This window comes from Ictidomys tridecemlineatus, chromosome 3 (genome assembly GCF_052094955.1).
Source record: "Ictidomys tridecemlineatus isolate mIctTri1 chromosome 3, mIctTri1.hap1, whole genome shotgun sequence".
Lineage (NCBI taxonomy): Eukaryota > Metazoa > Chordata > Mammalia > Rodentia > Sciuridae > Ictidomys > Ictidomys tridecemlineatus.
In genome coordinates, this window is record NC_135479.1 from 126,765,607 (window position 1) to 126,791,720 (window position 26,114).

General features: G+C 42.1%; 1 protein-coding gene across 2 annotated transcripts in view; it reads right to left on the minus strand.

Annotated features, from left to right (window-relative positions):
- Lamp3 (lysosomal associated membrane protein 3) overlaps positions 1–25,349 on the minus strand; it is a 37,208-nt gene extending 11,859 nt beyond the window's left edge. For both annotated transcript variants that reach the window (XM_078043731.1, XM_078043730.1), the window contains exons 1-5: positions 25,083–25,349; positions 17,942–18,645; positions 16,187–16,315; positions 4,059–4,116; positions 353–523 (exon numbers count right to left, since the gene is read on the minus strand). In XM_078043731.1, coding sequence (XP_077899857.1) covers positions 353–523; positions 4,059–4,116; positions 16,187–16,315; positions 17,942–18,645; positions 25,083–25,131 — 1,111 coding nt within the window. In that variant the 5' untranslated portion in view covers positions 25,132–25,349. The remainder of the gene's footprint in view (positions 1–352; positions 524–4,058; positions 4,117–16,186; positions 16,316–17,941; positions 18,646–25,082) is intronic.
- Between the last annotated feature and the right edge of the window lie 765 nt (positions 25,350–26,114).

The following is a 26,114-nucleotide window of genomic DNA, read 5'->3' on the forward strand; positions in this document are numbered from 1 at the left end:
TCAGGATCTTTAAAGTGTTCTCCAAACATGCCAGAGTTCCCCAGGGCTCAGTAGCATGTATAAGGGAGGTCACACATGTGCTTCCTGATGGATTGCGTGTGTGTTGAAATGAGTGAGAATGTGTTTTGGTTGGACAATGTAAATGCATCCTGCTGGGAGAGAGCTGTGAGTGTGCATGAGTTAAGGCATCTGGTTCTGAGGAGAGAGTGGCCAGGGGGAACTCTGTCCTTAGAACTTTGTGGATGTTTCTATTCTAGGAAGCTCATGTGATTCCTTCCCCTTAAACAGCATCAGACAGAACATGACTTGGAAGTGAAGCCTATGTTTGTGGCTTGATGAACCTTTAACTTACCATTTCCAAAGTGATCTCCTTCGAAGTCGAAGGCTTGAAGTTGGACGTTCATTGTTTTCAGCTGAAGCTGCGGGGACAGCTGGATGCTCTGTTCACTCACACACTTGAAGGAATGCCCAACCACCGTCTCAAACATCATCACAGCACTTTTCATGCCTTTGTAAGCTTTCTCTGAAGAGAAAAAGTGAAATTTACCTATAAAAAAATTCTGGCCTTTCTCCACTGAGTCCCAGTTGTTGCTGGGCGGGGAGAAAAATGTGACCCACGTGCCACATTAAAGGACTTTTTTTAGATGTGGCTCTCTGAGGGTCCTGCTACCTTTTCCTCATGAAAAAAATACCCTTATTTTGGGGGAGGTTCTGGAGAGGGGGGGAATGTCTCACAGAAATGTTGAGGATTCTGAAGTGAGAACTTTGAGGAATGCTTCCTCCAGTTCTTTTAAATCACTGGAGATGGTTGTCAGTGCTTAAGAGGCACCCACAGAAATTTTAATAATAAGAGAGGACTGCTCTCTGACACAGTCACATGAGCCCTTAGTGACCCAGAGCAGAGAAAGGCAAAGTCAGCAAGTGGAGCATTCGCATATCAGTGGCTGAGTGCGTAATAGAGTAGGAGGAAGAATTCAGCAGGAGAGGATGTCACATCCACCCATGGAAACTGAGAAGGGCAGGGCCTGTCTCTTCTTCCCTTCTGAATGCTATCCTCAGCCTGCCATGCCTAGAAGCCCTATGTGCTTGGCCTGAATGTCCCTCAGACCTCACTGGCTGTATGTTTCTTCTCTTGGACACACTGGTGCCCTGCTGGCCCTTGGCACCCCAGCAAGCTACTTGGTAGAGTGCTCAAGGACGGGCCCTGTCTTATGACAGGTGCACCCCTCTTCAGGGAGGTGATACTTCAAGGTAGATTAGGTTAAGGATTTTAATCACATAATGAATTTTATTGGCTCTAATTCCACACTTGTCAAGCACCCTTCTTCCTGTCCATAGTTAGGCTTCTTGAATGGGAAAAAACTCGTTGGCCAGAGGACCCAACTGTCTTGTCTTCTTGACCATTATAGCGAGAAATAGCCACGTGATCAATTAATAAGTTGGCATTAAGGTCTGCATTTTATGTGCAAATGCCCTAGATGTTTCCTACATATGACCAGGAGTAACTCCTAACAGAGAAGAGAGGATCAACAGAGTCTTTCTTTCTCAAATGACTGCATCTTGCTCTTTTCCTTCTGGAGGTGGGAAATAATCTACTGTGAAACTTGTGCATATTACTGTATCATGTGATCCTGATCCCTCTCTCCCCACACCCATGGTCTGTTATTACCATCTCCACTAAGAGTGCGACTGCATTAATACTACAACTACAACTGATTGCTGCTACTAATAGCACCATCACAGCCACTGTCACTATAGCTCCTGTTGCCAATGCTAAGTCTTGATCATTGGGACCTGGGATCATATTTCCCCTTCATCAGCATCTAAATTAATTTCTGGTCTGACTTTCCCTTCCCTTGACTCTTAAGATGACTACCTTATCACTGGCAAAAATTTGATCCACGCCTAGTGATAACATCAGTTAATTTATGTTAGCACTCACATATTTATTCCCCAGCGTATATGAGACAGGTTTGAGTAATGCACATGAAAATATGTTCTCAATATGATATTTTACTTACATTTAACCAATAATCAATAACCCAATCCTCCTGAACAATATCAACATAATATAGTAAATATTTTAAATAAATATTACCCCACATTTTCATTTTTTTGTCAAGTTTCTTTAGTGTAAGTTTCTTAATTAATAGAATAATGTTTAAGCTAATCCAAAGGTAGAACTTTGAAAAGGAGAAAACAGACACAAAGTCCAGTGTCTGCACAGAGAAAGGGGGTCAATACAGGTGTGTTATCTAAGAGTAGGCTTTCTGGGGAAACATCCGGGGCCTTTGGGAGATTCACTGGACTTTTTTGGAAGCATGACTGGTCCAGTAGTGAACTCTGTAGGACCCCCCCCCCCCCCCGCCATGGGTAATTCTCCATACAGCAACCAAAGTGAATTTATAAACATAAATGGGATATATCATTTTCCTACACCAAATCCTCCCACGGCATCCTTTCACACTTTAGAATAAATCCAAAGTCCTCAGTTTGCTTTCCACACAGGCGCTGCATACTCCAGCCTGGTCATCCCCCAGACCTTGTGGGTTGTGAGTTCCCTGTCTTGGGTGCCGAGGTGCCCTGCTGGTCCTTATGTGCTATAGTAAGCTCGCTTGGTACAGCCTGTGCATCTATTGTCCTGCCATCAGAAAAGAGCTTGCTCAGGCCCAGATAGTCCTATATCTGCTCAAACCTCACTTCTTCAGAGCTGCCTTCCTCCCCTGAGGGTTCCCTAAGGCTGATCAGAATCAGCTTTCCATTTCTCTCCACTACTCATAGAAGGTACCAGCCCTAAATAGTGTCCTATAATTTAATGTGTTCGTGTGGGGTCCCCTCCCTTTCCAGAATGTACGTTCCATGAGTGCAGGAATTATCAGTTGGAATAATTAGGGATCCCTAATGGCTAATAACAAATGGAGCTTGGCCTTCTCTTTATTTTCATAGAATGAGTGTGTGATCCCAAGTGTAGAGAATAATTTGCTCTACTGAAACAGCCCCTTTGAAAGTAAAAACTTCCATGTTATTTTTCACTTCTAAACTTTTTCATACTGAGAATGGAGGCTGAGGGGTTGTCCCTTGGCCCTGACTGCTCTAGGTAATCTGAGACTGTGACATATTTCTGATTTACACAGCTAAATCTACATGTTTGTCTCCTGCTTTTTGTTCCTGTGCCCCTTCTCTTTTAATAGTTTTCTGTGACTGAGTGCAGTGGCACTCCTTTAATCCCAGCAATTTTGAAGCCTAAGGAAGGAGATGGCAAGTTTGAGGCCAGTCTCTTCAACCTGGCGAGGCCCTAAGCGACTTAGTGAGACCCTGTCTCAAAAGTTGGTGGTGGGGTCTGGGAATGGAGCTCAGTGGTGAAGTGGTCTTGGGTTCAATCCCCAGACACTGCCCCCCCCATCCTCCACCCCCACACCCCGCCAAAAAAAAAAAAAGTTTTCTATTCTCCTGAGTCCTGGAAGATGAGCTTTGAGACAGAAAGATCTCTATCTTTCTTCCTCAGAGCTGGTTTTGAATAAAAACCTCTTTTTCTCTCTCACCAACCTGCCTCTTGCTTTTTTTTTTTTTTTTTTTTTTTTGGTACTGGGGATTGAACCCAGAGGCACTTAACCACTGAGCCACATCTCCAGTCCTTTCTATATTTTATTTAGAGAGTGTCTCACTGAGTTGGTTAGGGCCACGCTAAGTTGCTGAGGCTGGCTTTGAACTTGTGATCCTCCTGCCTCAGTCAGTAGGAAGTGCATGCAGGTAGCAAATTACCCCAGGTTCTCTTGCAGGCTACTTCATTATTATTATTATTATTATTTTGTAGTTGTAGATGGACAGCATGCCTTTATTTTATTTAGTTATTTTTATGTGGTGCTGAGGATTGAAAGCAGGACCTCACATGTGTTAGGCAAGCACTCTGCCACTGAACTCCAGCCGGAGTCCCCTACTTCCTCATTTTGTTTCTTAAAAAGCAGCATCAAAGATTAGCAGATTCAACAATATGAAAAATGAGCTAACCAGAAGCAGAGTATCATGGCTGCTTGAACAGCCATTCTCTAAGTACCAACCTGGATTTGAGACGGTCAAATAGGCTTCCACTTCACTGATATAATATGAATTTTCTTCCTGTAAAACAGCAGAGTGTTAACCTCTGGGTCATCTCCATTTTTATGTTTATGATTCTGACTTACAAACTTGTTTTGTCAGGATTCCAGCTATTATATCATTGATGTGGGGGCTGGGGGCACATGGATACTGAACCACAATGGTGTTAGAGAATTTCAATAAAATAAACACACCATTCCATAAATATAAAATATTAAGTATTGGCTTCTTTCTGGCCCTGGACTTTCTAGGCTTACTTGTCACTAGACCCTGAAACTCAATTCCACTAGTATAATTTGAGTCCTTTCAGTAGTGCCAAGTTTCCCCTTTGAAGCGCAACTACATTGGGAAGGTGAAAGGGTTGGAGGGACACATATGAGCTTTTCTAATAATTAATGTCTAAGGGCAGGAGTTCTTAACTTGACAGCACTCATTCCCAAGGGTAAACTTCATGGGATGCAAGAACCCTTGGAAAAATAAAGTATGCATAATTGTACATGCATTTTCTTCCATGAGATGTCAATGCTTGAAAGAAATTAATAGGCCCATGTTCTCAAAATGGTAAAATGGGACCCACAGGAGAGATTCTGGGAAGAAATGGTTTACCTTAGAAGAGGACTCCCATTTAGAAACACAAAGTAATATCCCAAACTTTATTTAGGGATAGTCCTTTTGGACAAAACAAATGAACTACAAAGTAACTATAACCTCCTCAGAGTGTAAAACAATCAAAGGAATGGAATTGGGGTATGAAAAGGTAAAATGAAAAGGGAATTTATTTCTTTGATACTGGGGATTTAATCCTTGGGTATGATGCATTCTACCATCAAGCTACAATGTCAGCCTGTTTTCTGTTTTTTAAAGTTAGTGATTTAGAGTATTCTCATATGAAAGAAGTGCAAAAAGTGGCAGAGTAATCAAAATTGGAATCTGAAGTCAAATTACTTTTTAAAAAGTTTCCAGTCTAATTGTTAAGAAATTTGACAATAATCTTTTCTTTCTTTCTTTCTTTCTTTCTTTCTTTCTTTCTTTCTTTCTTTCTTTCTTTCTTTCTTTCTTTCTTTCTTTCTTTTCTTTCTTCTCTCTCTCTCTCTCTCTCTCTCTCTCTCTCTCTCTCTCTCTCTCTCTCTTGTACTGGGGACTGAACCCAGGGGTGCTTAGCCACTGAGCCACATCCCCAGCCCTTTTTATATTTTATTTAGAGACAGGCATTACTAAGTTGCTTAGAGACTTGTTAAGTTGCTGAGGCTAACTTTGAACTGTGATCCTCCTGCCTCAGCTTCCTGAACCGCTGGAATTACAGGAATGCACTACTGTGCCTGGCAACAATAATAATCTTAACTGCATTATAATCCATTTATCTATTATTCATGGATGAAATTATTCATTGCATATTGTTTTAGCAGTCACTGATACCGACACACTGACCTCTAGATCCTACAACTTTTTTGATTCACTGTTATCGTTTGGATCAGGAATATCCCCCAAAGGCTAATGTGATAAAGGCTTGATCCTGGCTGGTGGTGCTATTGGGAGGTGGTGGAAACTTTAGGTGGGGCCTAGCTGGAGAAGTAGGTCACTATGAGGTGAGCATTTTTGCTCCAATACCCTCCCTGCCCTAATGTTCTGCTAATAGGCCCAGAATCATTCAAGTCAAGTCATCATGGACTGCAACTTCTGAAACCAGGAGCTCATTAAATATTTCCTCCTCTTAGTTGATTTTGTCCCAGTGATGGAAAGCTAACACATTCACCTACTGCGCATGCGCCTCTTATCTCATGCAAAACACCTCCATGTATTGTTTTAGTTAATCCTCAAAGCTAGGAGAGGAAATGAAGATTCAATGCTCAAGGTCTTGCCTAAGGTCACAGCCCTAAGAGGTAGCAGAGGAAGATAAAACCTCCAGCTGCCTGTGTCCAAATCTAGCTTTAATTTCTCCTTTATATTTACTCTATGCTAGACATTGTTCTAGGCCATTGTTCCAAGACCAGAATGAGCCTCTCTTGAGGTGCTCATTCTCAAGGGGCTTGAAGGCAAGTGGAACAATGTGCTAGACTAGCTATGACCTAGACCTTTTTGGGTGTCTTTTTATACCATTTATTCAGGTTATTCTTTATTTGAGATTCTTTTTATAAAGGGAATTACTTTAGGGCCCATAGTTTGGGTTACAAGACTCTGGTCCATCCTAAAGGCAAAGAGGATCCACTGAAGGGTTTTAAGCAGGATGGTGATGTAAACAGGACTTTGTGATTTTGGAAATTGCTTAGGCTGTGGTGTGAGATTAGTTTAAGGCACAGCATAACAGTTACTGTGGGGAGCGATGACATGGATCAAGATGTTTGTTGCACTGAGATCCCCCTGTGCCAAAGTACAGATTAACATTGCCCAGTTGCTATGGTGACATCCACCTGTGGTCACTCTGTGCAAAAGCTCAGAGTTATCTGTTTTAACCTTGAAACTCAGACACTGACTCCCAGAGATAGAGGAATCTGAGTATAGCAAGAGAACTATAATGTCTCATCAGCATGTGAATTTCAAGCCTGCCTGCTTTGCAGAAACTTTCCCACAAATAACATTTTTTTCTAGGGAGTGGGTACTGGGGATTGAACTCAGGGGCATTTGGCCACTGAGCACATCCCCAGCCCTATTTTGTATTATATTTAGAGAGAGGATCTTACTGAGTTGTGTAGCACCTTGCTTTTGCTGAGGCTGGCTTTGAACTCAAAATCCCAAGTCGCTGGGATTACAGGTGCACATCACCACACCCAGCTCAACAAATAACATTTTGGTGAAAAAAATTATATAATAAACGTGCTGAGCTAGCTCTGGGTCATTGCATCACCATCCAGGTGTAATATCTCACCTGGTCTCCATTTTCTCTCTATGTGTGCCTGTTTGTCTCTTCTAATCCTGCATCGACCCTTGCTGATATCCGAACTAATCACTGTGCAGGTGGAGGCAAGTTGCCAGACTACTCTGAGCCCTCTGGAAAACCTTCTGGACCCTTTTCTTCCCTTTAGCATCTCTCTGACCCATCCTCACCTAAGGAAAGGGTGCTTTGCATTTCTGTAAGAGTCCAGTTTGCTAAGTGAACTCTTTTGCCTGTGTTCCCCCATTTGCAACATCCCCCAACAACAACAATAGAATGCATATTATCAGCCGAGTTTATAGCTGAGAGCAAAGAGGTTCAGAGGAGTTAAGCATCTCCCTCCGATTCACATAGCTTATAGGTGAAACCAAGCAAGACAGTGATTACAGGATCCTTTCATACTATGGGGATAGGTGAAAACTTTGTTATGTGAGAACTTTCTTTGCTTTTCCCTGGAATGCAGGAGCTTATAACTGTGCATAGGAAGCAGAACTGGCTACATAAGGGATGTGTGGGGTCTTACACAAAGTGAAAATGCAGGGTCTCATTTAAAATTCATTAAGAATTTTAAGAGTCAACAGCAAATCATTAAAGCAAGCATGAACCCTTTCAAATGCACAAGTTTCATACAGAGGAAACCAGCCCCAACAGGAAGGGCTGTCTGTTCTTGGTCCACAAGAATCATACTAATGCAATCAAGCTAATGCAAACAATGAGGCTTTGCTCAAAAGATGGTTCACATTCACTGTGAGTTCTTTTTCATGACATTATAGGCCAAAGTCTAGAAACTTCTATTTTGCTGCCTCAAAATTAGCGAAACATTGACTGGAACTGAACTGATGTCTGTCTTTAGGATAAAGGAAAAGTATGTCAGGTGATCTCATGTAAATAGGGGGATGTTTAGTTTTCTTAGAATTCTAAGTTTTACATAATTTATACTGCTGATCCCAAGTGGATCTTACTCAGATAATGGTGTCCACCTTATTCTGAAGAGTTATGTTACAGGATGTAAAGAAATAAAATTGTCTTAAACTACAGAAAAACACATTTTTAGATTTGGAATTCAAAATCTGGCATAATTAGAATAGGAACAGGCCTGAAGTATATTCTATGGGAGGGTTTGCAAGCTTTTTGTGTAAAGAGCTAGAGAGTAAATACTTTAGGCTTTGTTGTTCCCTGATACAATTCCTCAAGCCTGCCATTGAGCAGCCACAGAGAACACATAGACAACTGTGCATGCTCCAAAACACTTCATTTATGCACCTGGAAACTTGAATTTCATATGCTTCCATGTCAAAGATACCCCACCTCACACACCATTTGAAAATGTAAAAATCATTTTTAGATGGCTGGCTATACATTCTCAGGTGGAGGGCTGGATTTGGTCTGGGGATCACTGTTTGTTGAACCCTGGTCTACATCATCAGTGGAAAGAAAGTTAATGAGTCAGCCAGTCAGTTATTGCTGAAGGAATCCGTGTTATAAACAGAGTGATTAAGTTTCTAACTGGGAGAACAAAGTGTTGCTAAGAACTTTTTAACACTAATTTTGAAACATCTTCTTGTCCCCATGTTGGCATCCTTTAAGTTGTCAAATCTTTGTCCTTAACTTTCGTTTTTTACTAGTTCAGTAAATGAATGGGGATAGTAACAGTAATTCTTTCTTAGGTTGATATGAGGATTAAAGGAAGAAAACCATGGAAGAAACTTAATGCAGAACCTTCACGTATATTTTAATTGATGTTATTTATAATGCTGATAATAAATTAGACTGCCCCTTCCCAAGTAAACTTTTTCCATTGAGATCAAATGATAATTTTTATCTATTTCCCAGAGCTCAGCTCTAATGGCAAACACACACACACACACACACACACACACACACACACACACACACACACTCACACATGGTGGGGGGACAAGCAAGTGAGCTCAATTTAGCTCTGTTAATTGAAGAAAAAAAGCTAACTTCTGCTCTGTGGGATGGGGGTGGGTGAATGGGGAGGAAGTCTGGGGTTTGGGAGCTATTTCTTTTTGTTGTTGTTGGAGTTGTGGATTGAACCCAGGGCCTTGCACATGCTAGGCAAGCATTCTATCACTGAGTAATATCCCCCAGGTGTCAGATTTAACCCAAACCCTGGGGAAATGACATTTAGCATTTCATTTCTCTGAGGAGAGAGAATATGTGGCATTATTTCCCACCAGATGTTTTTCTCTCTTGGGGTATGGGTTAGAAAGTGACAAATATATCTACTTGCTAGACTCTTGAAGATGAAGTGAAAACTCTCTTTTTTAACCATGGGTATTGGCTGAATGGGCGTTAACTGATAGGTGCATGCAGCATTTTAGCTCCATGTAAGAAACTTAGAACAGAGTCTTCACTTACATTTTAACTGGTGTTATTTGAATGGACCACCTATAAAAGCCTCACCTCCATACTCAGCCAATGGGGTGCTGACACCATGCTTCTCACTACTGGTGTCTGAAAGAGCTCTCTGAATATCTCATCAAAGAGATCCTAATTCCTCAAGGAACCTTAATATCTTCCTTAGCAAACTGGTTTCTACAGCAAGACCCAGGATTCCAATACAAATCAGCCCTTCAGGTCTTTCTAGGAAGCCAGCATGCCAATGACCAGCATGCCTTGAGGTTCTTCTGTTGAGAACCTTTTATAAAAGGTGCTGTGGGAGGCACATAGTCGCAGATACTCAGGGTGTGGATTTTTATCTTCAACATTAATTAAGACTTTTTTTTGCTCAGCATCATAGTGACAAAAAACAAACAAACAAACAAAAAACCTTTGTTCTAGGCAGAGGAAAAGGAAGCCCAAGAGGATGTTTCTCCTGATCTACTTTTGTGGCAATTTGGCCTAGTGTGCTCTGCACAATTTAGATTCACTCCTTTATTCATTCATTTGTTCATCAAACATTTGCTAAAGAGATACTATGTATAAAGTCAGTGTTGGACCCTAGAGAGAAATGTGAACCAGCCATAGGCTTTGTCTTCAAGACGGCAACATGGACAAATGTATTAATGAAGGTTGGGGAAAAAGACGTGGAGACTTGGAACAAAGAGGAGAAATTCTCATCTTTACAGGCTGATGATCACCAGGCCATCTTACAGGATGAATTCAAAATTAACAAAATTCAAAATTAATAAATTTTAATAAATGAAAATAAATAAAAAATTCAAAATTAATTAATTATAATTAATTAAAATAAAATAAAAAATAAAAAAAATAATTAAAAATTAAAAGGTGCTGAGGGTACAAGGGTCATTCTAGGCAGAACATATAGGAAAGCAGGGCATGAAATGGCATGGCATACTTGGAAAGTTCTGAGGGTATTAATATTTGAACACTGTTAAGTTATCAGGAGCCCAGCTCATGAGTCAGGAGGACCCCAAACACACCTCAAAGGCTCTGAAGAAAACGCCAGATAGATCATTAGCATTGATTCCAAGACCTGGGCTGGCCAGTGTACTGCTTGGCCCATTCCCCCTTTCCACATGGTGATTGATTTCCCCATGTCCTGGATCCAGGGCTAGAGGCCTGAAGCTCCCCAGTCAAAGTAGGTGAGAAATGCATAATGTTGAATGTAGAAAAATACACTCTCCCTTCTATACCCATGAAGGGTTGGTTCCAGAATCCCTCTTAGACACCAAAATCTCAAAGGATGCTCAAGTCCTTTATATAAAATGGTGCAATATTCACAGAATATTTGCACAACCTCCCTTATACTTGAAATCATCTCTAAATTGCTTACAATATCTACTGCAATTTAAAAGCTATGCAAATAGTTGTTAAACTACATTGTTTTTAAGGGAATAATGAGAAAAAAAAGAAGTCTTTACATGTTTAGCACAGAGGAAAATCTTCTTCAGAATATTTTCATGAGCTCTTGATTAAATTCATAGAAATGGAACCTGCAGATACACAGCGCTGACTGTATATCTCTACAAGGCACAGGATGGTGTTTTAAAACAAACTTATCTGGGCAGGAAGGAAGTTGTGGGAAAGAGGGAGAGGAGGTATGTTTATCTTGACCCTAAAAGATCTGAACTTTTGGTATAATACCCTAATCAAATGGGACATTGACAGGAAAAGGTTTTCAGTTCTCTAAAAAGTGAAACAGAGGGAAATCCATCTTTCCTGACCCACTGTGGGCCAGTGGTTCACATATGTGAGCCTGGCCCACCTCCACTATGGTCCTCAAACTAAATCCTGATTCACCCTGGGACCCACAGTTCCCAGAGATTATCATAAAACTCTTGAGACCAAGGGGGTCTCTGGAATAAAGGGTTTATTAACTGTTACAGATGTATCCAGATCTAGGGATAAGCTCGCACAAATTCCAGCAGTAGGGCTTAAGATAGAAGCAGTGCCCACTGAACCTAGAGCTACAAACATATTCGTAACAAAAAAATTGGAGGGCTGGGGTTGTGGCTCATTGCTAAAACACTTGCCTTACTCATATGAGGCACTGGGTTTGATCCTCAGCACCACATATATCACATATAAATAAATAAAATAAAGGTATTGTGTCCATCTTCAACTTAAAAAAATTGGAGAAGAAAAGCACAAGCTGTTGACCTTGAACCTATCTTGGCTATAGATAAAGAGGGCAGGACAATGTGAAACAGGGAAAGCTTGGGGATAGCACAGTCCATAAGGCACAGTGATGGTTGGGTCTGGATTAGCTGGAGCTGAAAGCAGAATGAGGTGGCTCTTAGAAGATGGGGATGGGATTTGAGTGAAGGTTTTAATAGACATTCAGGATTGTGAAATGAGCGTTTCTTGGCAGGGGGTGGAGGGGGGTTTGGCTTGAGCAACTATAGCGCTTGTAGTTAAATTTAGAACATTTCAAAATTTGTTTTTTCTTATCCACCCACTCTTAGAGAAGAGGAAAAGAGGTGCGGAATAGCTAACAATCTGTTCATGGTCACAGAGCAAATGAGAGGTCTAATTGAAGAATGATAAGGTTAGGTGGCACCTCAGAAAGTAGATTTTCTTTATGTTGTTGTCACTAGTAGTATTTCAATTAAAAAATTTGCAAATTATTAGACATAATTTGAAACCTGGAACTAGAGCCTGTATTTCTTGTATATTCTCCCTTATACCTGGTTCATTGTTCACTGGACCATGGGTCCCCACTGTGTAGGGTCCCTTGAGCTAAAGACAGTTAAGAAGAAGCGGTGCAGAAGAATTCTCTGCCTTCCCCCAGGTCCCTAAAGACAAGACAGAAACTTTTAAAGATATCACTCTCTTCTCTATTTACCAGGAAGGACAAAAGTGAGTCACTGAAACCTACTGGAGACCCCCATCAGCTGGGTACCACATCAGAACAATCTACAAAATCAATCTTACTAACTAGCCTTTATCTCCCAGTGGTTTCCCCATATATTCACCTTCCCACAGTTTCCTAACTGTGGAAGCCTAAAATGGCTTTCTTTTGTCTTGTCACATCTCCAAAATTTATTGTTCTTTGTTGAAGATGTTATATAAGCCAGAGTTCTAAGCCATGGCTTTGAGTTATCTTTCCTGGAGGTTTCTCCTGAGCAATGTGCACAGCACACATTAATAAACGGCCTTGTTTTCCTCTCATTAGTCTATCTTTTGTCTCCAACTTATGGGAACAGATTTATGAGGTTTGAGAAAAAAATTACATTTTCTCTCCAATAGGACAAAGTGGATATTCAGTAAATTCTAACTGATGAATTGGTCAATGCATTAGGCCTGCTCATAAGTATCCTACAACTTGGTTCTCGTAACGTCTACTATAATATAATGAAACATAAAGTCATTCTCTAAGGTCCTCCTTTTCTCTAGAGCAGTGGTTCTCAATCAAGGGTGATTTTGCCTCGTAGGAGACATTTGGAAATACTTGGACACATTTTAAGTGTCAAGTTCTATTCCTGACACCTCCTGAGTAGAGACCGGGGATGCTACTAAACCTCCGACAAAGCACAGGACAGTCCCCAAGACGATAATCTATCTGGCCCCAAATGTTAACACTGCTGCTGTTGAGAAATGTAAATTCAGAAAGCAGCAACATTTGGAAAGAGACAGATTGAACTGTAGAGCCCATTTTTCTTTTGGAAAAATTTGGAAGGCTTTCTTGCCTTGTATTTCATATAAATAAATACATTTATTAGGGCAGAAGTTACAGCATCAGGGTCCATAACATAAATCTAGCTTGTTTTGTTTGGCCAGCATGTGTTCAAATATTTTAAACGTGTTACCAACACTTAAACAAATAATTTTTACCTAAAGATCTGAATTTCTGCCTTTTCTTGAACAATCAGAAGAGCTGGAAACACTGGCCTCTTGTTACCATTTGAAAGAAGTGTGTGTCAAATATTTAACAACTGGCACAGTAGGAAGTCACTCAGAATGGACACCTGGCCTTCCTGGATCAAGGTTCCCCAATGGCTGGATCCTGCGATTGGCACTGTGATTGGAGCTGAGGAGTGGCGGCTCCCTCTGGGGACGTGGACATTTTCTTCTTTCTCCCATGTGTCTCCTCATTATTGAGGCATGGTCTATTGTCACTTGTCATTGCATGCTTACCTTCACATTTTTCTTATTAGATTGAAGGGGAAAATTATATCTTTCTTGTCTCTAATTAAAACATTTGAAAAGTTAAAAACATGAGACTACCTGTTTCAAGGGGGAAAATGTTTTTATTAGCTTGCTTCATTCATTGAATTTTATGCTTAGCTACTACAATCTTGAACTTGGAGTTCCTGTTTGGCTTAAACAAATTCTTAAACAAATGCAGAAACTTCCCAGGCTGGTAGGAAGTTTTACCTTCTTCTTCTTCTTCATTTTTTTTTTTTAGTTGTCAATAGACCTTTATTTTATTTACTTATATGTAGTACTGAGAATTGAACCCAGTGCTCCACACATGCTAGGCAGGTGCTCTACCACTAAGCCACAACCCCAGCCCAAATTTTACCTTCTTGAAGCTTCTTTGCTTCCTCCTGTGCTGAAACCAAATCAACTGCCTGGGAATCTATGCTGGGGATAGAGTAACTAAGGTGAGCTGGCTAGTGAGATTCCGGCAAAGCAATTAGTGCAACACCTTGGGGCCACAGATGGAGAGTGTCTTCCAAAAGATGGGTGAGGCAGGGAGGAAGGAGGCCTGTTGGTGCTTTTAGCTTCATCTGGGCCCTCATTTCCTGCCCATACTCTGCAGGGAGAGAAAATTTGGAGCACAGAGGATTTTCAGAAAGGCAGGGATTCTACACTCTGGTGGAGTTTGGTTAACCAGAGTCCAGCCTGAAGGCCTTGGAAAGGCAGGGTCAGAGCATCAGGAGACAGAGGGACTTGACAAAAAGAGAGGTTGAAAGGCAGCCAAGGAAACTTTGATTGGCAATTCCCCCTCAGGCCTGGTGGCAGCAGCCATAATGAGGCACCGACAAGTGTTGGAGGTTTTGGGTACCTTCCCCTCAGCAATTATTCCTTCACACATTGTTCTGAGCAGTGGTTCAGGTGGAAGTGAATCCTGTACTGGAGCATAAATGCTTATGTTTGCAGCCCCTACCATTTTTTCAAGGTGAGTCTTAAAGAAATTCCTGACACCTCTAAAGTTTAATTTCAGTTGCCCAGAGATGGACCATTAATTCTGCTTTAAGTGGTCTTCTGGGATGAAGAACTATATCTTTAGCATTTGGTACCAAAAAGAAATCCCTGACTTCTCCAAAGCAGGTCTGCCTTGCTCAGAAAAGTATACAACAGGAGAATAGAGCCCTGGAGATTAAGTTAATAACAAGAGCAACAATAAATCAACAAATCATCCTTTATTGAACAAAATAAGGGTATTAAATTAAATTTTTAGGAGGCTACTGGTTTGGACTGAGCTCCTGCTCCAGGTTCAACAGACCCAACCACAATGGAGTTACTCATGCTGAAGTTTCAGGCCACCAAGCCAACACCAAGTTGTTTATCTGATCTTCCCAGAAATCCAGATAGAGAGAAAGAGATAGTAGCCAAATCCTCACACAAGCTAATTTTGGGTGGCACAAGGAGGAAGTCCCCTCTGCTTTAACCTTTATAAGAAAAGTAACTTTGAAATAACTGATTGGCATGTTGTTCTCTTTCTGCTTTCCTCCCTATTCTTCTGTCCATAAAGTTAATCTCCTCTGCTCAGCTCACCAGAACCCTCATTCTCTCTGATAGAATGAGGTGTTGGCCAATCTAGTCATAAATGAGAGGTCATTCAGATCTTTAAACTAGATTTCTTATCATTTTGTCATTTGACAATTCTTATGTGCCAAGCTCTGTGCTAGACAATTTACATATATCACTTACAATCTTTAAAAGGGTTTTATCAGGTGGGTCTAATTATTGCCATTTTACAGATGAGGAAGCAGGCCCCACCTGGCCTGAGCTGAGCTCTTACTTGGCCTATTTGAAAGAGACCTTGGGGAAAATCTCTCCCTGGAGAGTAGGATGATAAGATTTTCTGGTTCCCAGGACATTTGCCTAATTAAGTCACTGCTGTGACAGCTGATGGCTATCAATCATCTGCCACTTACTGTGAGCTGGGCATGCACTTGATAGATCACTAATTCCTTCCCCCCATTTTTTTTTTCAAATAATAAAATAAAAGCTTGGTCAGGTTAAAGTACCTGCCCAGTGTCAGAAGAGCATGTGACAGAGTCAAATTGGCAGCTGCCTCTCTTGACCTCAGCACCCATGCCCTGTCCACTCTATGCTGTATTCTACCCCTTCCTGAATATGGTCTGGAAAACCCAGGACCTGGTTAAATCCTGTAATTTTACCTTCTGTGGTTGGAAAGAACCCATTGTGACATTTGGTTTTGGATGTAGGATAATCCTGTTGAATCTGGGGTTCACTGGGAATTTTTCTAGATCTCCTCGTGTGTACAACTTCCTCCTTTGGTGGTTTGCAAGGGGCACTGGAGGCTAGGTTCCCCAAAAGCCAAGCCTCCCCTGAGAGGCATTAAAGTCTGTCTTGGCCTGCACAGAGGAGGCTGAAGGGGGATGAAAGCAAACATACAATGTCGACACTTCCCTCCTCTCCATCCCCACACTCCTCGTTCTTATCAGCAAAGATCTCAAAAGGCTCTGAGGTCTGTTTCTGCCGAGTCTTGGACAGAGGTGAAGCATTGCATCACCAGTACCCCGGGGTAGGGCTAGGGGTAGGGTGACAAGCAAAGCCACACTGAGGCCAGCTGGTGAGAAGGACTCCACTCCTTACCTTGGTAAATGTGAAATTCACAGATCCGCCCTTGAAATTCAAGAAAAGGCTGGAATTTCGGGTCCCACAGTTCCCAGAGGCTTGGGTTGTGTTGGGGTCGATGTTGAAGTATCTCTGAGGTGAAAAAGCCTAAACCGAATAAGGAAGATCAGCTTAATGAGAGCGAGAAGAAAATTCGAGCAAGGGAGTGGAAGCACAGACTAGTAAGTGAACTAAGAGGGCATTCACTTGAGAACTGGGAAGACCTCAGATGGAGGACATCCTCTCTCTTCCAAACTCATGCTCCAAAGCTTTATTCAAGAAGGTATTTACCTGTGACAGGAGCTCCCTGACAGGTGGCTTGTGGTGGAAATATTCTTGATAAACTTGTGGAATTTAAATTTGTTCAATTAAGCAAGTTGAAAGATGAAGGATCTGTGTTCTGGGGTACTCCTGTTTTCAAATGAAAATCTGGGTGTGAAAGTTTTCTTTGAAATTATAAATACTATGAAAAAAGGAAGGTTTTATTTTATGTTGATTTCTTTCTTTATTTTTGTAGCAATGATAATTTATTTTAATATGCTAAACCAAAAATTCTTTCTTTGAAAAAAAATCTGAATTCTGTACATGCAGGGTTGGTTTAAATGACCATAATGTATTTAACAAAAAACAAATTGTTATAACTCATCTTATAAAGATTTCTATATAGAGAGTAGATGCTAAATAATTTTGCTGAATGATCAGATATTTAAAAAAATCTACAGTTATAAAACAGTTAAGTCCATAAATTAAGAATACTGTGAATTTACTTAACTGTACAAAAGAATCATTCTCTGATTTCTTTATACATCAATTAATTCTAACCCTTCTCTCCATTCTTTTTTTAAAAAATATCTATTTGTAGATGAACACACAGTATCTTTATTTATTTTTATGTGATGCTGAGGATCAAACCCAGTGCCTCACACATGCGAAGTAAGCACTTTATCACTGAGTTCCAGCCCCTCCATTCTTTTTTGGGGGGAGGTGGTACCAGGGATTGGACTCTGGGGCACTTGACCACTGAGCCACATCCCCAGTCCTTTTTGTATTTTATTTAGAGACAGGGTCTCACTGAGTTGCTTAGTGCCTTGCTTTTGCTGAGGCTGGCTTTGAACCCATAATCCTAATCCTCCTTCCTAAACCATCCAGAGCCACTGGGATTACAGGCGTATATCACCACGCTGGACCCAATCTTTTTGTTAATCTGGATTTTCATATTAATATCATGGTGGCCAGAACTGTGGAGAGTGTCTGATTCAAATGTCTCATGTCTCTGGTAAGAGGCTGAGGGAAAGTCAGGCAGAGGGGTGTGGCCAGCACCCCACTTACCACTCCCTACAATGCCGAGTTAGCTAGAAGTCAGAGTATGCATATTGAAGTTCTCATTGTGTGCCTTCCTCTCTATTTTTTAAAAACATTTATTTTTTAGTTATAGATGGACATGATACCTTTATTTTATTTAATTTATTTTTTATGTGGTGCTGAGGATTGAACCCAGGGCCTCACACATGTTAGGCGAGTTCTCTAACACTGAGCCACAACCCCAGCCTTCTCTCTATTTTTGTATGTTCTCTAAAACATATTTGCCTTTTAAAGGAGCACCTTGGAGAAAAATGAGCTCATGGTTATATATTTCATTTAAGGACCAGATGCAGGGGATTGTGCATTCCTAGCAAGGCAAATTCCCCTCACAGATTTTAAAGGTGGCATTATAATCTTATGTCCCCAACTTACCGACTCCTTTTCTTGAACAATCAGCTGTATCCCCATCTCTGCTTTGATACAGAGCCTGCTTCCATTTAGAACTTGGTAAACTCCGGTCTTGGCTGGTGATGGCTGAGGTACAAGGGTGGGCCCAGGAACTATGGTGGCAGGTGGGATTGTTTGGGTGACATTGTGTGACCCTGGGGATGTTCCCGGGGCATGGGTGAGTGGACTAGGCTTTGGACTGGTTGTGCTTTTGTGAGGTATTGTAGACAAAGTTTTGGGGAGAGTGGTCTGTTCACTGGGTTGGATGGTCTTCCTAGTTGTATGGCTGACAGCAGATGTACTGGTTCCAGCTGTAGGGGCTGGTGGTGTGATGGGTGACTCTGAAGGAGTCAAGGTGGGGCCAATGGTGGCTTTGGTAACTGGGTGTGACTTGTTGGGTGTGGCCAGGGTGAAGGTCACTGGGCTGGCGGAAGGGTTACTTTTTATTGTTACTGGGGTAGCAGGGAGAGTTTTCATCGTTGTGTTTCTGGGGTTCTCAGAGTTGGAGGTTTTGACAGCTGTTGGAGATGTGATGTGACCCTCCATTGATCTTGCTGCCACTGCTTTGTGAGGCCCTTGGTGAGTTAGCTTTGCTGTGATCTGTCCTGTTGCTACTTCCGTGGGCTGAAGATGGTGTCTGCTTTCTGGAAATGCTGTTGCTCTTATTGGAGGACCATCATGTAAAATAACTGCAAATTAGGAAACAAGAGTGTCAAAACATCAATTGCTTACAAGTTTCCTCTTCCATGTTGGTTTTTAAGAAAAAAGACAATGTACATGTTTTTAGATTTTAGGGAAATTTACAAGCTCTGACATTCCTCTGCAAGAAACCTCTTTGTTTACACAGGATGTGGCACTCATGCACCCTAAAGTGATCACACTCAGCTAGAGCTCTAGGTGTGTACGCCTCTTCATTTCCCACCTTTAAATGTAAAACCAGACAGTTGACATCAAATAGTGCTCCTGCTGCTGTGATGTTCTGATGGAACCCGGCAGCATGTCTATTGGTAATAAAATATACAGAGGGTTTTTAAAAAAATTTTTTTAGACATTGATGAATCTTTATTTTATTTATATGCAGTGCTGAGGATTGAACCCAGTGCCTCTCACATGCTGGACAAGTGTTCTACCACTGAGCCACAACCCCGGCCCAGAGTTTTTTAGTTCTCATAGAATCAAATAATCCCAGGTTTGAAAGGGAATTTAAATGTCATGGAGTCCAAACTCTAATCTGATGCATGAATTAAACCTATGAATCTTTGCTCTATGTTCGTCTGATCTGTGCTTAATTTCCCCTAATGATGGGAGACTCATTTCTTCACAATATAATCCCCTTCATCTTTTATCTTGCCAATCATAAGTTTTCTAAATATAAACCAATTCCTGTCGTTTTTTCTTAAACTTTTGTATGGCCCAGTCTTTCTCAGCCAAAAAGGAAAAATAAGGTGTGATTGCTCTGACTCTTTAGGAGGCCTGTCCTTCATGTCAGCTCCTCAGACAGCATTCCCTATCCTATGGTCCCAACCCCCATGATTCTCCATCTCAACATTATATTCATTGTTTTCACTGTACGAATTACAATTTGTAATTATTTCCACAGATGGTATTGGAATTAAGACTAGGGATCTGCCTGGCCAGTGGGTACCAGCAGAAGTTCAGCCCTGAAAAAACATGTATTTATTGGTTTATTAATTTTTGCGCATGTCTTACTAGACTAAAAGTCACTAAAGGTGGGAATTTATGTGTATAATTTCACCACCAGTGCCTGTGTGTAGAAATTGTTCAGTAAATCTGAGCTGAATGAATAAATGACCCAGTGGATAAATGAGAATGATAGCCTTAGAGGTCTAGGGCTATCATAAGGCTCAAGTGAGTTGGTTTTAGTGAAAGCTTCAAGACTACTGAGAACATACATGGTGTCTACTGTAGTCACAGTTCTTTCTGGGGGTGTCTTTCAGCATGAAAGAGCTCTGGCTTTCTTTCAACTAGAGCAGTTCTATCTTTGCTTTCTCTAGGCATATAACAATCCAGAAAAGTATGCAAAACACAGGCTCAAATGGCACAAAATGACCTTGGGAACCAGGTGTGGTGGTGCACACCTGTAGTCCCAGAAACTTGTGAGGCTGAGACAGGAGGATTGCAGGTTCAAAGCCAGACTCAGCAACTTAGGGAGACCCTGAGCAACTTAGAGTTCCTTTCTCTAAAAAAAAGAGTGTGGAGAGGTGGGAATGGGGATGTGGCTCATGTGGTTAAGTGCTCCTGGGTTTAATCTCAGGTTTTAAAAAAAAAATGTCCTTGGGAGTCTGATCAGGTACAGAGGGAGAGAGTTCTGTCCTCCAATTCTGTGGTTTCATTGTATTTATTCAGACCCTCATTGGAGCCATTGTTTCCAGATGTTGGACTGAGACTTAGGAAAGCATGTGGAAAGGGAAAGGAGAAGGTTCTACATTGGTATTTATAAAGTCCTAATAATCATATCTAATAAAAATGATCCATAAACACCTTTTTATCTCTTTCCATTCAATACATTTCTAAGTGGTTACTTTCTTCCTATTAATAAATAACAATAAATTACCAAATTACAGGACATTTACTACTTGTAGGCCTCAGATCAAAGGTTTTTTTTTTTTTTGTTTTGTTTTGTTTTTGTTTTTTTTAATGAACTCTTCTTAAAAATCCTCTGGTAGAAACTATCTTTATCCATTTTTCAAAAGCAGAAACTTGGGTTACAAAATTTCATCAACTTGATTGTAATCGTACAACTTGTCAATGTTGGAGGTGAGACTCAAGTTCTTATACATCTGAATCAAAGCCTGTATTTGGATTTGGGGAAGTGTGAAGGTATAGTGTGTGGCTGGGAAGACTGGGGAATGCAGAGACAAAATCACAGGAGAGAGGTCCTTTGCAGTGACCCTAATTTACCAGCTTCTCATAATGGTGGTTCTTGGTGAAACCTTCAAAAGTTCACATGTTGAAATGGTGGTGAAAACTTCAGGAGGTAGGGCCTCTAGGAAGTCCTCAGGTCTTTGAAAGTGGGCATACTTTTCAGATGGGAACCTCACCCCCTAGAGATTTAGTAAAGGTCAAGGTCACTGCTCTGTCTGCCCAAAAAGAGGGCAGGGAACAGGATGGAAGGCAGGGCATAGCTCAGAATCTGTCTTGACCCTCCCTCTACTCAAAAGAACATAGCATTGGAGTTCACATGCTAATTTGCCAACCCCCACCTCCACTCCCACCCCAGAATTTGCTGTCCAGGATTCAAGAGGCTCAGCAAAAGAATGCCCCAGGGCCTAGATCCATTGCTCTGACTCTTCTAAGAGACTGTTAACAGGAAGAGGTGTGAGAAGGTTTTAGTTCCCCTACAACCAGCAGAAAGAGCTGAGAGCTGAGTCATTGCCCAGTCCCTGGGAAAGTCAGTGGCCACACAGGGGCTCAGGATGACCACTTCTTTAGTTCCCCCCCTCCCACAGGTCCTTTCCAGACAGACTTTGGTTGGTTTCCTGCCACACTCAACTAAACAGGTATGTAGAGCCCTCCTCTGAAGGTAGGCTCCATGCCCAGCACAGGGGCTGGGTCTTTGTTCTTGGAGGCTCAAAGCCTTGTGAGGCAGATGCACGATTTCATTTATACTCCTCAGTGTGATAAGTGTTATTATTGAAACAGTCCCAGGGGGCCAGGGGAGTATAGGGTGGAGCATCTCATCAAGGAGAAATTCTTTGGGCAGTCGAGATAGAAGGTACTCCAGACAGGAAGAGGAGATGTGCTGTGCCGTGAGGCTTGGAGGCCTGGGATATTGGGAGGACAGGAAGAGAGCCTGGGGAAACAGGGATAGTCAGCAGGAACAGGCCTTGGAGGACACATTTTGTCTGCAGGCCTCTGAGGAGCAGAGTGTGTGTGGGGGGGTAATTGGAGTCCTGACCCCAAGTGCAGGAGCAGGGAACCAGATTTTAGCACCTGACCCCAGCACCTTGCTTGGTACTTCCTGGGGCAGCTATAGCAGGGACGGTCATGCCCTAGAACAGAAGGTTGGAGACTGCTGGCTGACTACTTCAAAATCTTGTCTTCTTCTGTTCCTTAGGAACAGAATGCTGAGTTTAATCTCCACACTTGTTTCCTGGAGTAAAGAGCCCTTCATCCAACTCTCCCTTCTTGAGTGGGGACATGATCAAGTGTTAGCCAAGGCAATAGAAGCAACAGGGTTATGTGGGCCTTCCAGGAAGGCTGGTTGAAGGGAGCTCAGTCACCTGGGTGGCCTGCCTCTCTGTTGCACATCTTTTTTCCTTTCAACAACCCTGTAACTGGATGTCTGCAGACATCCAGAACCACCAGGAGACCTTGAAGGTGAAAGTCACACAAGATGGTGGGTACCTGAAGATGAGCCCCTATGCTAGAACAGATCTGAATTCCTCTGATTTGTTTTCACAGGAGAGAGTTACAAACAATAATCTATCTGTTTCATCCATTGTCATTTTGGGCTTGTTGGTTTTATACAGGTGAACCTAAACTTAACAGATACTAATTTAAATCTTCTCGTTTTCTGAAGCAGGAATTTGAGGCCAGGAAACAAAAGTCTTAGATAAAGATTACTCATCTGGTTTACCTAGGAGCTATATCTTTCCTAGCAAGATGTCTAATAGTTTAGCTAATCTCCAATTCAACTAGTTTGTTTTTTTTTTTTTTGGTACCAGGGATGGATTAAACCCAGAGGGGCTTAATCACTTAGCCACATCCTCAGATCTTTTTATTTTTTATTTTGAACAGGGTCTCGCTAGGTTGCTGAGGCTGACTTTGAACTTGTGATCCTCCTGTCTCATCTCCTAAGCCTCTGGGATTACAGGTGTGTGCCACCATGCCCAGCAACAAGTATCTCTTGTCTCTTGAGCCTCTGCACATACGGTTGGGTAGTGCGGTAGTTCAGGGCATGAATCCCAAAGCCAGACTTCATGGACGGCAATCTCCATGGGCTGCCACTTACTAACAGGGAGTCCATGAACAATTACTTAGCCTACCCCTATCTTAGGATCCTTATCTGTAAGGTGGGGAAGAGAACAACATCTACTTTTCAGAGTTCTTAATGAAACTAGATGAATTAATATAGGAAAGTAGATGCACATATGGAGCCCTTAGTTTTTCTGCTATGAGCATGGCTCTGGTTCAAAGCTCAAATCTGTGCTTTGTGACCATTAGCAAAATTTTAAATCATTTTGTGCTTATGTTTTCTGAGTAGCAAAATGGAGATGTTGCCAGTACTTACAACCTAGTGAGACCCTGTTATAAGGTTTAAAGAGCTCACAACAATGCTGGCCTACAGAAAGTACCATGAAGTAGTGATCACTCTGTGCCCATAAGCCCTGTGCTGGGAGAAGGGGGTTGCAAAGATGACTGGAGAGAGGGACATGAGAGAAAAATACAGGAAGGGGACTGACCCAGTCAAGCAAAGCACTTTCACAATTGTTTTACTGACTTGCTCTCATGTTGTCCTCCCAGCACTCCTGGGAGAAGACACTATTTTCCCCACTTTTCAGTGAGGAAACTAAACAGCTGAAAGGTCTGTTTATAGAAACAAGGCCTCCCTGCTGGTAAGGGTTGAATCCTGGGGCACTGATCTGCCTCATGGCCAGATGTGGCTCATGGCTCACCCCTGAGGAAGATCCTCACACTTCTTTCACCCCTTCACACTGAGAATTACAGCTCAGAAAGGAAAGGGCATTTGCCCTCACTTGCATAGCTGGCACTTGGCCACACTCACTGTGTGCCTGCGTCTGTCAGTCATTCAGTTCGCGCTCACACGTGTCATTACAGGGACCAGGTAGAGTGTGTTTGTTTTTGTATTAGCCTGTAGTGATCATTTTTTTCTTTTACTCCTTCCTTCCTTCCTTCCTTCCTTCCTTCCTTCCTTCCTTCCTTCCTTCCTTCCTTCCTTCCTTCCTTCCTTCCTTTCTGTCCATGGTACTGGGGATGGAACCTAAGGCCTCACCGGTGCTAAGTACCACTCAGCTACACCCCAGCCCAAGTTATTTTTTTCTGTATCCCAAAGAACACGAAAGCATAATTCTCAAAGCATGGCACAAAGGAAAACAGCCTGCATCAGAGGAGCTGACATGACCCTCGCACAGTTTCAAGATATTCATAATATTCATGGGGCACCAGGGACCACTGTGTCTTGCACTTGAGCATGCTAACAGGGCAGTGTGGACAGAGCTAGTTCTCTCACATGCTACGTTCAGTGGTTCTAGGTGGAAAATTGGGAATTGACAGGCAAATTTGATAACAGCAACAGAACCACAGCACCCAAGAGTACTCCAAGTCCTGGAAGAAGGTGCTTTGGTGAAAGCAGGGACTCAGGACATCAAATAATAATTATACGTTTATCATCCCATTTGGCCTCTCTGAGCCAAAGTGCAATGACAGTATATATATATTTATATATTTATAATATTTATATATTTAGTATATATATTTTTATATACATTTAATTTGCTTTTTAGGTGTACATGGACATAATGCCTTTATTTATTTTTATGTGGTGCTGAGGATGGAACCCAGTGCCTCACATATGCTAGGCAAGCGCTCTACTACTGAGCTACAGTTCCAGCCCCAGTGGTACTATATTTTTTAAAAAAATCTTTGACACTGAGTTTACACCTTTCTTAAGCAGAGCAATTGTCAGACCACATGAGATGCATCTTGACAGTTCACTGTTTATATAATATAAACATAGCACTGTTATTTAAGAAAAACAGGAAAAGGAAAAGATAACTTCTTTAAACAGATAACAAAATGAGAGCCCCATTTCTGAGCTGTGGCTCAATTCTCCCTCTCCTGAATCTAGTTGATTTCTATGGATGCCCTTGATAAGGTGCCCACAACCCATGTGCAAGTCAAATAGAGTCGCTGTGCTCTGGAGTTGATGCCTACTCTGTCTAATGCCCAGACAACACGTCCAAATTGTGAAAACCCTTGGAAAAACTGAAGGTTGGAGACGTCCTTGATCTAAACACCTACAGGCAGAAGCCATATCTACAGTCTGACCTGTCTCTGCTTGGTTAGGGGCATCAGAATGAATTTAGGTTTAAAAAATCAGATATGACAAAGGCCACCACGGAAAGTGGTGTGTGTCACTCACCAGCCAGGGACACGGAGAGCACCACCACTGCAGAGAGTTGCCGGGGCATGGCTGGCCAGTGAGGGCGAACCCGGGGTGCGAAGGCTCCGCGGCTCTGGGCTCCGCTGGGCACAGCTGGGATGTCTGAACCGTTGGCACAGGGCTAATTCCAGGGCAAGTCCCTGGAAGGCCTAGGAAGTTTCAGCTCCTTGCCCCACATTCACTTGTGGCAGAGAAACTAAAGTCACTTACGTTATGAGAAGGATCTGAAAGACCCGCCCAAATCGTATGCTGCGCAAGAAGGGAAACCACAAGTGCCCTTTGTGGGAGAGCAGGCGCCTTCCTCTCTGCCTGGAGCTTTGGTGAGGGGTGGGGACGTGGGTGGGGATGTGGGAGGGGGCCGGCCAAGGTGAAGGGCATTAGGATCTTTTCTCCGTAGGAGGTGGAGGGTCTCTGACAACTTGGGTGTTCTCTTTCTCTGATGGCTTGGGTACATTTCTGTAAATCCTGAGATCATTACCAGTTGAGAGAAAACCAGTCACGAATCAAGGCTGAGAGGGACACTTACAATACCAGGGCGGAGTGCTCTGCTCCTGTGCGTCTGAGCAGCTCATTTTGATGCCCAGGGAGGCCTCACTTTGGGATCTTGGGGTATAGGAACTTGGAATGACCTTGGGCAACCTCTTTGACCTCGGCTATGATTGGAATAGTAATGCCTACACCCAAGTGGTTTTTACAAACCCTGAATTCCTGGAACACAGAAAATACGCAATGTCTTTGAAAGGCAACTTTTTTCCAGTTTTTCTCCTCCCTCTGGTAATTAGACAAAACAGTGATGGTCTGTCTCAAGGCTGTGAGTCTGAGTGAGGAATAAGTGTAGGCCGTGTATTAGGGTACCCCCCCACCCACCCCATGAGTGGGTCTATGGCTTTTAGCACAGTCTCAGATCATTTTCTGAAAAACAATTTTAGCTACAATTATCTTACTATTTTGTCCTAAATACCGGAATCAAGCAAACTTACCAAAGCTTACAGTGTGTTCCAAAATGGAATT